The sequence below is a fragment of the Amphiura filiformis genome, chromosome 6 (assembly GCF_039555335.1).
Source record: "Amphiura filiformis chromosome 6, Afil_fr2py, whole genome shotgun sequence".
Lineage (NCBI taxonomy): Eukaryota > Metazoa > Echinodermata > Ophiuroidea > Amphilepidida > Amphiuridae > Amphiura > Amphiura filiformis.
In genome coordinates, this window is record NC_092633.1 from 31,619,909 (window position 1) to 31,635,189 (window position 15,281).

The 15,281-nt window shown below is 37.8% G+C and overlaps 1 protein-coding gene and 1 long non-coding RNA gene across 4 annotated transcripts; both read left to right on the forward strand.

The window, feature by feature from the left end:
• The first annotated feature begins 420 nt into the window (after positions 1-420).
• Positions 421-6,423, forward strand: LOC140155267 (serine/threonine-protein kinase Nek7-like). Of its 3 annotated transcripts, none has more exons than XM_072178025.1 (4): positions 421-1,398; positions 2,474-2,521; positions 3,653-3,718; positions 4,996-6,423. In XM_072178025.1, exons 1-4 carry the CDS (start codon positions 567-569, stop codon positions 5,295-5,297), a joined length of 1,248 nt encoding a protein of 415 aa, XP_072034126.1. In that variant the 5' UTR covers positions 421-566; the 3' UTR covers positions 5,298-6,423. The 3 variants fall into 3 exon arrangements, with proteins under 3 accessions (XP_072034126.1, XP_072034127.1, XP_072034128.1); XM_072178026.1 differs by having other exon boundaries at positions 3,653-3,709; XM_072178027.1 differs by lacking the exon at positions 3,653-3,718.
• Positions 6,424-7,564: 1,141 nt separating this feature from the next.
• On the forward strand, positions 7,565-10,753 carry LOC140155268 (uncharacterized). The gene is made up of 2 exons (XR_011859365.1): positions 7,565-7,920; positions 7,991-10,753. It is a non-coding gene; the product is annotated as an uncharacterized lncRNA (long non-coding RNA).
• The last annotated feature ends 4,528 nt before the right edge of the window (positions 10,754-15,281 follow it).

A 15,281-nucleotide genomic window follows, 5' to 3' on the forward strand; every position in this document is an offset into this window, starting at 1 on the left:
TTTCGCCTATCGTAGTCCTATGTTGAAAGGGTACTTGTACGCAAATAAGTACCATGCTTATGTATGCACTGAGCATAAAAACAACACTCCCATATTAATTTAAAATACTTAATTTGACCATGATTATTTTAAGTTCAATTACCTTTTCCCCCTGAAGCCCTGATGTCTTGAGTCCGTCGAATCATTCGATCACCCCCATTTAATATCGGTGCATTACATCGGTGGATGAAGGAAAAATTGGCCGATACCGATCACCATTGATAAGCTAATAATCAGCCTGATTCGGAAGCTACCAATCTGATCGGTCAGGCACTAGATTTCATTTTACACCTTTCCCATCCGCACGTGACTGAGAGCCTGATAGTCTCTTGGATATCCTTAATATTCTAAATTGTCTCTTTTTATTTATTTTTTATTCAGGTGTTCGGCATATTTGAACAAGGTCTACCCATGGTACAACAAGGAGAGGATTACCTTCTGACTTTAGTGGTCAATAAAAATGGTGCTTTATGATGATACATTAAGTTTTGATTCAGTATGAAAAATATAGATGTAGGGTAGCATTAATGCACTACTTAATAATGGCCGAAGATGTTTTGTTAAGTAGTAAAGATTATAAGCTGACTCTATTTGAGAGTCTTGCTGTAGGTAGTCATTCCCAGGTGTTTAGAGGTGAGTTAATACTTGCTGGTCAGCAACCAATACAGGTTGCGGCCAAAAAGGTACGTTTAATGTCCATGGAGAATACAGAATTAAGAGCGTTGAAGAGTCTAAATCATAAAAACATAATCAAGTTTCATGGCGTATATGCATTTGATGAAGTCAAGACCTTTATCATTATGGAACTTGCAGAGGAAGGTGATCTGTATCACTTTCTGATCAGATATAGGCTCAACAAAGAAAAATCTGGGGAAATATCTCGTCTTCCTGAGCCTCTTGTTTGGAGGTGGGTCCTTGAAGCTGCTTCCGCCATTCAGTATTTACACTCTGGTTCTAAAATTCACAGGGATATCAAATCACAAAATTATTTGATATCAGCAAATTTCACTCTTAAACTAGGGGATCTAGGCATGGCAAAAGTGATGGATGCCACCCAGCCAACTTTGGGGAGTGGTACTTGCGGCTGGATGGCTCCTGAGGTTATTCAGCACCAAAGAAGGTCTCGTAAGTCAGATGTGTTTTCCTTCGGGATTGTAGCCTGGGAGATATGTTCAACAGACGTGCCATACTGTGATATCAAGGGCGATTTCAAGGTGATGAGGGCAGTGTGTGATGGCGCAAGACCTACGATTCCTGGGGATATTCCCGAGAAGCTTGCTTGCCTCATGAGAGAATGCTGGGAGAAAGACTACAACAAGAGGCCTGAAATGGATGTGGTTGTTGTGAGATTACTACCTCGTAAGTTATTCTTGATTTTGTATGACAGCATATTCTTGGTATTAGAGTATATGTGACATGATCTCGTCCATGGAGTCCAAAGGAGGCATTTTTGAAAATTGAGTCACTATAACCATATCATACACTGAAAACACCAAAGGTCTAACATACTTGGTTCTAAACTTATGAAGTTTTGCAATGTCTATTTTTTATGTATTTTATTGTTTTTTACTCCATATTTTTGCCCTTATCTCAATTTCAAATTTGCTGCCATTGGTCTCTATGGACCAGATTGTGTCACATATTAACGTTTGAGAAAACGTGACTGAAAATGTGCAATGTTAGATAAGTAGCAGCAGCAACATGGCACATCAATGCAGGTTTTGAGTTATCATCATCTGTGTATAAGTTTTTATAGGTTTGTGAGTGTTTGCTAGACTAAGACACCTATAAGATGTTTTCAGGAAGCAGGAACCAAGCCAATTTGTTTATATGATTTACTGGATGGTGACAACTCTCTAGTCCGAAGGTTCGTTAGTCTGAAGGTTCGCTAGTTTGAAGGTTCGCTAGTCCGAACATGTAATTTACCATTCGCTAGTCCGAATTCTGAAAAAGGTTTGCTAGTCCAAATATCGGGTTCGCTTTTCCGAGGGTTCGCTAGTCCGAATAATAAATAAGGTTCTCTAGTCCGAATATAGAATAAGGCAGCTGACGCTAACCCTAACCCAAACCCTAACTCTATACCCTATCCCTAATACTAATACTGACCCTAATTCTATATGTGGACCAGAGAACCTTCGAATTAGCGAACTTAATTTGTTTTTCGGACTAGCGACCCTTCAGACTAGAGAACCTTCGGACTGGCGACCCTTCAGACTAGAGAGAAGTCACGTACTGGACAGGACTAGTCTTATTTTTTCCGCCTTATATATGCTGAACAAACTTAAGTTTACATAACTCCCCTTTAACTCACTGGTGATACTATGATAATATTTAATGTGACAACAACATCTGATGTACTGATTTTAATACATTATTATCAAATGTTGTCTATTTGCTAACAAAGTTGTTATTTTTCTCCTTCGTTATTTTTTAGACCAAACTGAAGTGGACATTCCAAAAATAGTGGAGACAAAATTGCAAGGTAAGTTATAAGTTGGTAAAAGCAAATTTAGAATAATGGTTGCCATCTCAACCACAATCCTGGCTGTGACCCCAATCTTTAAATCATCATGATCATTGCCCTAATCCTAACCTTCATCCTAACCATAAACCTTTTTCCTAATGCTAGCATAAAAACCTTACTCTTGTCTCAACTGTTTGGGGTATGTGGTAGCAGTTATTCTAAAAGTAATGTCCCACTGTTTTAAAATTTTTTTTAAAGGGCATTTCGTGATCCACAGCCTCATCCCCCACTTTTCTCAAAAAAAGTTTATGTACCAAAAATTTCTTGCAGATTAATTCGTTTAGCAAAAATATCGTCAACTTTGAATTTTGTTCTGGTATACCAGAACGAAACTACAACAGTGGCCTATGGAGCAGTCTAATACACATAATCATGCATAACTTGCAAACGCAAAATCGGAATCAACTGCAATTTTGGGAATAAGCTTTTTTCGTGGATATCTACTGAAAAATGTCATAAAAAGAGGATGCTAGGATCACAAAATCCTCCTTTAAGGCAGCGAGCTTTAAAAAGACTGGCAGTTTTTTGTTACCGCAATACTTTTGCATTGTGAACTATGTGGCAGGGACTTGTAGAAGAGCATTGATAAGCTCTACTTGTGTCTTCAAGGAGAGCTGTTTAAAGCATTACAATAGAATGTAAGTAGAGAATGGTCAACTAGGAGAGGCTAAAAATCACTCTCCTGTATCAGATTTAAGGAGAGCAGTAGAGAGCTATCGATGTCGCTCTCAAAAGGCAGTCCCTGATGTGGTCAGTCTGTCTAGGCAGGTGGATGAATATAGACAGACTTTTGCAGACTTTTAAGGATAGCCAGTGCATGAAAACCCTTGGCCTTGTAACATACATTACTGAATCCTTAATAAAAGTAACTATGTTAAAGTCTGGATAATAACATGTTTTCTTGCACCACCTTTCCATCAGCTAACAACAAGGTACCTTTAACTAGGTTTGATTTCTAGTCTTAGGCATATTTTGCAGGTCTTTGCTGCATGTGAAAAAAACCATTAACCATCCTGGTTTTTCTTTCCGTCAACTTCTATGCATGTATTTTCATTTCTATTTAAGTTATTTTGTTTTGTTATTCCTTAGATGCACTGCTCAAAGCTGTGAGCCCTCCTGCTTCCATCACAAGACTTGAGCCCGATGGTAAGGATGGTAAGGCTTCTTTAATTTGCCACAGCAAACCCGGCTACAGATGCTTTTTTGAGTTATTCATATGTCAACTTCATACCATATATACATACCAACATTTATATTGTGCCATAAAGTGCTAACAAGAAATTATATATGCAAAAAACACCATTATACCTGAAAGGTAGTTATCAAAATTAAGAGTCTTTACCTTTTTAAATCTCCGTATCAAAATAGGACATAGAGGATAGGACCAAGTATCTTGTTCTTTTAGTACACAATATTTGCTCAAATTTGATGGTAAATGTAAAATAAGGCCCAAATCAAGTGTTGCAGGAGCATTGTGCTATCCATTTATATGACATCATTTTTGGCTCATGCCTTTCCTACAATGTATACCCATGACCATGAAATGTTAGCATGTTGCCCGTTGATCATATCATGATTACAATCATATTTTTATAATCATTGTAAACATATTTTTTGAATACTGGCTTGCATGTATCCGGCCTATAATTGTTATAATATGCATGCAAGCTTGCATCAGATTGTTTTGTCTATGTAGCTTATTCTGTCTAACATTATCATCACTACTTTTGAATCTAATTTCAGCGATTTATTTTTACCAGAAACTAAAATCTTGATTTTGTTTGGCTATAAATATTAAACTACATCTCAAATTATAACAAAGGCTGAAAGGCAAACTGAATTGGATGCAAAGGGGGCAGGGTGTGTGAGTTGTCCACTTGACCTGTAACACTAGAACAAGATTCTGGCCATATCAGGATATACATTGTACATGTAAGCATGCATGCATCCCAAGAAGTAAGCAGGAAAATAGGGCCAAAAATGATAAAACAACTGTTGTCAAGTCATTGAATTTAAGGCACCAGAGCCAAATTTGTTCAATCTTTGGATCAACCGTCAATGCTGCTTCGATGCTTGTTATTAATGTTAATCAGAATACTGATAAAATTGTATTGAAAATCTATGACGTACAAATATAGCTGATTAATTGATATATCATAAATAATAAGGATTGACCAAGCATCAATGCTCGATCAAAAGATTGAACTAATTTGGTTATATTGCCTAAGTAACTTTACAATTCCATGCATGACTTTTCACAATATTAAACAAGTGGTCAGGTGTCCAAACATTCATGGTCAGAGTTGAATATTGTTACATTCATGGAGAGGAAGCTCTAGACGTCTTACTTAGTTCAAGCTATGTGCTATGATCTTGTCAGTACCAGATTAAATTAAAAACTTTTCTTTAAATTTTGTTTTCACATACTACAGAGTCTTCAATTGATAAGGTGCTTACTGACATGTGCTTGCTAGATCTGGCTGGGCAGCTTGGCCATGAATGGGAGCAGCTTGGAACCTACTTAGAATTTGACAGCTCTGAAATCTACCGCTTGAAATGTGAAAACCAAACCAACATTTTGACCGCTGTTCATAAGATGTTGATTAGTTGGCGACAGAGACAAGACCCGGATCATGGTGTCAAGCAAGTGGTGGAGAATTTGTCACAAGCATTAGGAAGCTGCGGTAGAAAAGATGTAGCACGGAAAGTTCTGAAGGTGATTCCAAAGAGATAAGCATTCAGAAGTATGCTGAAGAAGGTACAGTGTGGTGAGCAGAGCAGATGGTTTTATAAACTTCAGAAACTTTATGGTACACAAAACCAGGACATGTATATAACTTTCAGTTCCAGATCATTGAAAGATTTGAAATATTGGGTCACAATCTTGCATTATTCTATTTGACCTAATTAATGCACTTTCCTAATTTAGTTAGACTTTTCTAACTTATGAAGATGTTAAATTTGAAGTATTTTAGCAAACACAAAACGTTTAACAGAGAACTTTTAAATGTTGGGTTATATAAAGGGTTATAAAACATTTTGATAACAAATGTTTTGACCAAAACCAAAACACATTTATAACATTAAGCATTTTTGTGTTTGCTTAGTAAATACAAAGGCCATCTTTAATAGGTCATCTTAAAGCCCTTCCCAAGTTAAAAGCCTAATGTGGAATACGTTTTTTTAGCTGTGGAATGAGCTTTTTACCAAGAATAAACCATCTTTTCATTTCTCAAGGAGGTTTTACTGTGGTGAAGATGAAGAGTTTTATTGAGGTTTACGATTTGGGCTATTTTGACGTCTGACGATGTCAGACGTGAGATTTTTATGTGGTGGAATTGGAAAAAAAAATAAAACAGCAAAAAAAAAAAATGAATAATGCGCAAAAAGTGGGCGATTTTACTAATGTGTGCGGGGGCTTTGAGACAAATGTGAACAGACCTCAAAATAACTATTCCAACTTGTGTCACCATATCCACTCTACTTTTGAGTTGAGGTGCAATGTCATTTGAAAATTGCAATATGATGTGCAAAAGAATGCTTATCATTTAAAATGAACTTGTTGTATTGCAACAGGCCAATTTTGGAGTGCAAATGGCAATGCGATACAGCTGAGCTTAAGTTGGGGTCTGCACGATATGAGCCCTAAGGTCCGTATGCACAAAAGAGTTAGACTGGGTCTAAAGTTAGACCTGGCCTAAGTGGAATTTAGTTTCATCAGGAATGATTCTTAACTCCTTATTTATAGCAAATTCTGAAGATTTGAATGCATTGTTAAAAAATAATACAAAATAACTTAAGCAAATGTAAAGGCAAATGTCCTTTCTCCTGGGACTAAATTCCACTTAGACCAGGTCTAACTTTAGACCTGGTCTAACTCTTTTGTGCATACGGACATACCTTTGTGGTTGAAGAATCATGTGTAATATTGGCTATCTTCGAATCAAATGATGGTGCTTGTTAATTTCTGCCATTTTGTACCATGTGTAATGAAATTGCAACTCATGTCATGGTTATATCATGTAATATGGCACATGTTTTTCATGTTATGTTTTTATACACCCCTATGTACTTAAATGCTAAACTACAGTTATGGGAAAATTAGCTCTGTATTTGGGCTTTATTTCCACGATTTGTAAATGCTGCTTTCACTGGTGTCAATTATAAACCCTTCCCAAACCTTTAACCTCCCCACTGTCAATGTTGGGTACTACTATAGCGTTTTGGGTCAAGCTGGGAGAAAAAAATCCCAGGTCGACCAAAAATAGCGTATCGCACACGATAGACCACCTAAGTTATCGTAAACCGGTTTCTCCCAGGTCGACCGTAAATGTTGGGTTGCCACATTCGGCCCACAAACGCCAGGATTTTTAGCCAGGTCGACACATGACAAGCATGCAAATAGCCCTACATACGTGCCCCGACCATGGCGATATACATTGTGATGAGTATAAACCATTGTACGGCATGATTCATTCATAACTTTGTGCAAGCGCCGGTGTGACTTTTACGATATCAGTTTCAGTGTCTTGGCATTTAAATTAATTCAGTCATAGGCCTACTCTCATTTTCGTATTTATTTAATAGAGTAGGCCCTATTCTTGTTTTAGTTTGCAAAATACAGAGGCAGATATAGTCCCAGGATATAGTCATACTTCCAAGTTTTCTACTTTCTTGAATTTGCGTCAACATGTAGGCCTAAGCGCTCAAGTTAAGCTTACATCCAAGCCAGGCATCCAAGTTCGCATGGTCGGACGGTATATACGACTCGATGTTTTACTTGTGAGAAAAGGAAAGTAATAAATAATTATGAGAAGAGGTCACAAATAGGATCAAATAAAATAATCCAACAAAGAATCACCCTGCCTAAGTGCCGGACATAGGCTAGGCCTACATGTTTTAAACTGTATTATTATCCACCACGAATGGAGTGCCAATTTCTATTAGCCTAGGCTGTCTTTCTATCAACAAACGTGGAATCTCCCAGCTTGACCAATTTGGCACTACTATACTAAAAATTTCAATTGAATGAACACAGCCTGACGATTTTTCCGTTTACACTGCGCGATGTACGCCAGCATGTGCGACTGTGCGTGCGTAATGTGGAAGTGAATGAACCATGTCAATTGTATCCAAGGTCGTGCATTCATGTTGTAGTTTGAAATATGCGATATTTGATCGCGGTTGGATTGCGTACAGCTGTTGAAAGCTGTGTTCATTCAATTGAAATTTCTGAACAATCACAAGCAGGATTCAATGTTGATAAGGAGGTATGGGGAGCCCTATATAAATTGTGCTATTCAATCACGGTTGTCAACTTTCACGCATTCAGCGTGAGACTCACGCTTTGCAGGGAGGTAAATGTTCTATTCAATCACGGTTGTCAACTTTCACGCATTCAGCGTGAGACTCACGCTTTGCAGGGAGATAAATAGCAAGTGAAATTATTTTCATCTGGGTGGGCAGCACCATTGTTGTTGCCCATGCAGTTGAAAACATCTCAAGTGCTATTTACCTGCTTGATGCTTTGGGGCACTGTCTCACGCTCTCACGCCAAGGTAGTAAAACCTCATGCAGGGCTGTCAAGTGCCAACTCTTACGTATTTACGTGCCAAGGCAGTAAAATCTTATGGCAAAATTTGTTTTTACAAATTTTAGTCTGCAAACAATATTTTCGTCCCTGTACGCCCTTCGACAATATTTTAATTCCAAAAAGTTGACAGCCCTGATTCAATGCATCCCAACACTTCTGTTGATCAACTATTGTAGAATTCAATTACCCTTATGCATTATAATGTGCCTGCCCCAATACAATGTGCCTGCCCCAACATCATTATGATGGATCAATCAAAAATGACCTACTGCTGGACCATCAAGTTTACAGTGCATATTTGAATGAACCTGTAGATATGATCTGTATAAATATTGGAACCTGGTTCTGATTTTATATTTAGCTGTCCAGTGTGTGCCATTTTCCAGCAGCTGATAAACATGTATATAATAGTGTCCTAAAACTGTTTGAAATAGCAATTGATGGGATTATATATGTGATGCAGCACATCAAAAGGGGGGACTTTGCAGGTGAAGTCAATCTCTAGTTCAGTATTTCTGCTTTGAAAGCATTTTGCAAGCTTTTAAATGACACCTGTCTATCTTTTGTACTATATATATCTTGAAACACACTTTGCCGCAAAGTTCCCCCTTTTGATGTGCTACATCAACTATGCAGACTTTTAAGTCCTTAAAAGGGGTATGTTGTGATTTTAGCATCCTTATTTTAAATATCCACAAATAAGCTTTTTCCAAAATTTCAGTTGATTCGGACATTAAATTTGCAAGCAGCACATAATGGCTTGTAGACCACTTGACATCATTGTTTATCAGGAGAGGGACTGGTCTATCGATATGTTTGAACGAACCGCTACACTGTTCAGTGGTTTTCTTGTACTATATGAAATGTGGTGGGTGATTTAAAATGCATGTGCCTTGAGCAAACTACAATGCGTACATGCACACTGCAGGGCAAAGAACAAGGGAAATTGCCATAATTCGCGCATACTGCTAGGCAATGATGTCACGTGTCAAGTGGTCTATAGGCGAGGGAGATGAAGCTGTGGATCACAACATGCCCCTTTGAAATAGGACGGACAAATGAGTACATTGACTCAAAATACTTGTAACTCTGGGTTTGGAGTTATATACATATATTTTTGTAAATACAATACTAGCTTTATAACATATTGTCACAAATGCCAAATTTATTGAATTTTGGGATCAACCGTTGATGCTGCTTCGATCGGTATGGTATAATTAGACAATAATAACTGCGCACCATCTATTTTGAGGTCATTGTGTGAAATTGGAGGGTTTTGTTTTGGGCCGAGGTATTTTCAGAGGGCGCATTTAGTTATAATTAATGGCGATGTGTTCTTGGTCAATATTTTAAAAACAAAGAATAAATGTTATCACAGCCAACAACATTAAGAGGACAAACCAAGTGTTGGTGGTCAATCAAAAGAGCTAACAAATTTAAGTGGATAAATGAGGCTGATGCCAAACAAACCCAAGACATTTTGTTTTTTGATTTGGTCTGTATTGGTCATATCTCAGAAATAAGTATTTCAATTTAATACAATTTTCAGCAATGAGTGTATGAATATGTCTTCATATGTTGTGTGTGAAAATGTATTTTAAGGAAGGGAATTAGAAATAATAACTTACAATTCAGGAAGCAAACCCTATCAAAATTCAAACCTTGTCCCAGGGATCTGATAGCAACATTTACACTGTATTTTTGTGAAACATGAGAGCACATCAGACATCAAATTGCATTATGAATAGGAGGAATGTCATGATGATATCAAATAATTTAGATTTTTTGAAATTTGTGATATAATACAAATTTTATCGCCAATTATTAAAAATTGATATTTCAGATATTTTACAATCCTTGAAGTAAACTTTATAAATCTAATGATATGTACTTAAAGTGTATGTAGCTGGGAGGAAAAGTCGTCCATCATTTGAAAATTACACTTTAAGAACATGAGATTTATAAAGCCTTCTTTGGGGACTTTTAAATTTCAAAAATATCAATTTTTAATAATTTGCCATCAAATTTGTATTTATATCATGTATTTGTATCAATTATTTGATATCATCAGGACATTCCTCGTATTCAGAATGCAATTTGATGTGTCGGATGTGCTATCATATCCAACAAAAAATACTGTGCAACATCCATTGCTATCCGATTCCTTATCGGTACAAAACACTATAATAAGGATATGCAAATGTAATTATTTTGGTACAAACTTGTTACAAATCAATGTATGAAATAAGCCAAATTCTTCAAAACATAGGTTTGAAATCTGTGGATCCTCATCAATTTTCACAGCCACAAACTCAACTTGTAAAATGTTAATGTTAAACTGGTTCATATAATGTGACAGTTTGTAAGACACAAGTCAACAGATAATTCTATGAATCGATGATTTGAAGTCAGCGTGGAGTCCGTTTTGCTATTGGTGGCAAAGTTTCATAAGTTGAAATTATGGGTTTTCATGGCTCATTAGCACATTGCAATTAACAGAAGTGTGAATCATCAAATTCAAAATGTTTTTATTTTAAGGACTTGATGAGACAACAAAATATGTTAAATGATTCATTCATTAACAGTTGTGTTTTACTGTCTATGAGCTTTCTATGTTCCTTTTTAATATGACTGACTTGATATGAGTTTCTTCTAGTTTTGTTCAGTTTTTGCTACACTGCCTGCAAGTGCAAAAACAGGTTTTTGCTGGCAAAAAACAGAACCCTGAGCCTGGAACTGGATATGTTTTGTATGTGGGCATATAACTTTTGTATGTGAGCATATAACACTTAAAGGAGTATTTCGTAATCCTAGCATCCTCTTTTCATGACATTTTTCAGTAGATATCCACGAAAAAAGCTTATTCCCAAAATTTCAGTTGATACCGATTTTGCGTTTGCGAGTTATGCATGATTACGTGTATTACACTGCTCCATAGGCCACTGTTGTAATTTTGTTCTGGTATACCAGAACGAAATTCAAATTTTCTGATATCTTTGCTAAACGAATCAATCTACAAGAAATTTTTTGTACATAAACATTATGTAGCCAGAGGTTTCCAGTGATGTAAAAATCTCAACTTTTTTTGAGAAAAGTGGGGGGATGATGCTGTCGATCACGAAATGCCCTTTTAAGAATTAACATGACAAATGGTTCAAGTTTATAAGAAAGTAACTAAGAATAAATTAAAGTGATTAATTTCTTAAAGTTTGATTCTAAAAAACACCCACCAGCATTTCATTTGATTGAACACAGGTTTAAAAGAGAGAGGAGACTTTTGGGACATACTTGCTATAGTCTGTCTTGTCTCAAGTTGAGAGTAACACCATTTTGGATTTCGCAGTGCCGGATTCGAATCTCTGTGTGCAAACCTATTAACCTAATACTGCAGGACATAATCACAGACAAGGAAGGCCAATTTGTCCATTCGCTGGTGACGCAACCACTTAAATGCACTGATTAGAATCTACTGTGAAATCCAACATGGCGCTACTCTGAACTTGAGACGAGACACTCTATAGGTTCAAATCTTTCATTTTGAATAACAATAGTTTTGTAACTTACATTGGTAGGTTCTGGACTTGCTAGACAGGGCCCATGTGCTTGGATGCATGAAACACAAATATTATGCCTTTGGCTTAATATATTTTGTTACTCCTTTGTCTTAGGTTTCGAATTTGAGGTACCTTCAAGATCATTTTGTCAATAGCCTCATATAAAAGCATCCTTTTAAATATGTATATAATATATTTATATCAGAAAAGGATAATCAGGTAGGACTCAGTGGCGGTGCCAGGATTTTTTTTGGGGGGGGGGATGGGAGAAAGTGAATTTCAGGGGGAGCAAAATCAACAAATTTTGTGCAAAATTGCAGCAAAAAGTTGAAATTTTTGTATAATTTTGGGTTGTGTGGGGAGGGGCAACTGGGGGAGCATTTGCCCCCATGCCGGGCCGGATGCCCCCTGGTGCCGCCATTGTCTTATTTTTTTACATAGTCGTTGTGATTTTATACAAATTGAATATGTATATCATGATTTCAAATTACTTGGAACTATGTTGTTAAACTCTGTGGAAAATAAATACCATGGGTGAAAACATCTAGCAAACAAAAATATTTTTGGAGTCCCACACAAATACCTTTACACATAAAAATGACATGATGGTACAAATTCCTGTTCCTGATAACTTTTTGTTAATGAGGTTACACCGTGTTTCACTTGAGTACTTATGATGTACTGTTGGACTAGCCAAAGTGTATTGCAGAGGTATAGTGTACCTAATGAGTATCTTTGGTGTACCTCTTGAATTTGGTGAATCCTTGAGTACCATTTGTGTACCTATTGATTATTCACATACAGGCACCTCTTACCTGGAGTACCTTTGGCATACATTTGGAAAACATTTTGTGTTCTTTAACAGTACATTTGATATACCTCAAGATTGCATATTTGTATGTCTCTGTTGTGTATCTCTGAGTACCTTTAGTGTACACATGGAGTACCTATGGTGTACCTCTGGATGGAGGTGATGGTGTACTCATGGAGTACCTTTAGCATAGGTACCTTTGGAGTACCTTCAGTGAACAGATGGAGTTTCTTTGGTGTACCTCTTGTGTTTCCCCACATACTACTGTCAGTATATTTCTTGCATTACCTTTTGTGTATGCCCTACCCTAGTAAATTATATTAAACCAAACTAAATTCCTCTTCGATATATGTTTCACTTCTTTTCTGCATTACGAGTACATTTGATGTACATATCAGGAGAACATTTGGTGTACCTGTTGCATATATCGGGAGTACCATTGCTGTACCTCAGGAGTACCATAGGTGTCCCTCAGGAGTTTGTTTAATGCAGCTGTGGGGTGCCCCTTTAGAACCAGCAGTGTATCACATAAATTTGGTGAACATTTTAAGTACTTTGGGTGTACCTCAGGAGTACCTTTGATGTATGTCAAGAGTACATTATTTGGTGTACCTCAAGAGTATCATCAGTGTATCCATGGAGTACCTCTGGATTAACTCAGGAGTATCTTTCCAACAAACACAAAAATGTTTTGAAAACGTTACAATCTTATATATGTTATAAATTTGTGTTGATTTTGGTACAAATGTTTAATAACATTTACATGTCAGGTTATATAAAGGTCATGAAAACAATTGAAAATGTTTGGTATCAGGGTTTTCTTTAAGCATTTTGCTGAAGGGGTATTTTCAAATTTTTGGACCCTTGAATTTTTCCTCTGAAGGGGTCACAAACATTGCTCAAGGGGTATTTTCTTTTTATTTTGGAAAACTTTAACAATATTGGGTGTTTCTATATTCAAATCTTGTAATATTTGAATGCGTACGTTTTCAAGGTTTTGTACGCATTGGACTTTGAACTTTAGATTTGAAGGGTCTGCAAAGTGTGTGAACGCGTAAATATATGTGTTGTGTGTGTTAAAGTAAACCCTGAGTGTTTGGTATGCAAAAACACTACAACAAGATGTTTAGAATATTGTTGAAATGTTATTGCAAAATATTTGTTGGCAAACATTTTTGCAAAATAACTTGTCAATACTCAAAAACGGTTATGTTGGACTGTTTTGCATCAAGTTTTCACAATTGATTTCTGAATGTTATTGGTTGTTGGTGGTGAGTTGCATCTGGGTATTTTGGGTGAAAAATATGCAGTAAATTTAAGTACCTAATTTATGCAAAAATCATTGCAAATTGATAGCAGAGTTTGTGAGGTGGTGGTATGGGTGGTGGGGGTATGGTGGTGGGGTAAAAGTAGGTGGTGAGGTAATAGTGGGTGGTGGGTAAGGGTGATGATTAGGTTGGGTGGTGGGGTAAGGTGGTGGTAGTTGGGGTACGGTGGTGGGATATTGGGAGTGGTGGGGTAGGATGTTAGGGTAATAATGGGTGGTGGGTAGGGTGACTATGGGGTAGGGTAGTAGTGGGGTAGTTATGGTGGTAGGGTGGTGAGGTAGTGGGGTAATAGTGGATTTTGAGGTGAAGGTGGTGATGGGGTAGATATTGGGTGGTGGGGTGGGGTAACAGTGAGTTGTAGGGTAGATTAGTGGGGTAATATTGTGGGTGGTTGGTAATAGTGAGTGTTTTGGTACTATAGTGGGGTAGTGGAGAGGTTAAGATGGGTGGTGGTAGTGGATTGTTGGGTAGGGTGTTGAGGTTAAAGTTGTTGGTGGTGTAATAGTGGGTGGTGATGTAAAGGTGGTGATGGGGTAGATAGTGGTGGGGTGGGTGGTGGGTAATGGGGTAAAAGAATGGTGGTGAGGTAGAGCTGGTGATGGGGTAGATGGTGGTGGGGTAATAGTGGGTGGGGTAGTGGGGGTAATAGTGGGTGGTGGGGGGTAATAGTGGGTGGTGGTGTAAATTTAGAGGGGATAGGGTGGTGGAGGTAATAGTTGGTCATAGGTTGTGGTGTTGGGTAATAGCAGGTGATAGGGGTAAATATGGTGATGGGGTAGATAGGTGGTGATGGGGTAGATAGTGGATGGTGGGCTAAGTGTGGTGGGGTAATAGTTGGTGGTGGGGTTGTAGTGGGCAGTGAGGTAAAGGTGGTGATGGAGTAGATAGTGGGTGGTAAGTGTGGTAGGGTAATAGTGGTGGTGGTGCGGTAATAGTGGGTGGTTGGAGTGGCGGGGTAATAACAGGTGCTGGGATAAGGGTTGTGATAGGGTAGGGTGGTGGGGTAACGTGATGATGGTGGGCTAGGGTGGTGGGGTAATGGCAGGGTGGTGCTGGGGGTAGGGTGACTATAAATCAAGTGGCGAGGGGTGGTGCGGGGTAGGATGACTGGGGTAGGATAGTGGTGTGAGGGTCTCGCTGGAGGCTCCCACTAGGGGTATCAAATTCCAAAAATGACTCTCTAGGGATATCATATTCCAAAACTATAAACGTCTCGCTAGGGTCTGGATATCAAATTCACCTCTTCTAATAGGGGTATCAAATTTTCCGATGCAAACGTAGGCCTATCTTATTTTATGGAATTTAAAACAAATGTGACAAAATGTGACTTTTTGACTTTAAAAAGTCATTTCTGGTACAATAATTGTCGTAGGCCTATTTGTAGGCATACACTTGACCTTTATCGACTGTCACCGAAACTCCTGGTCAAAAC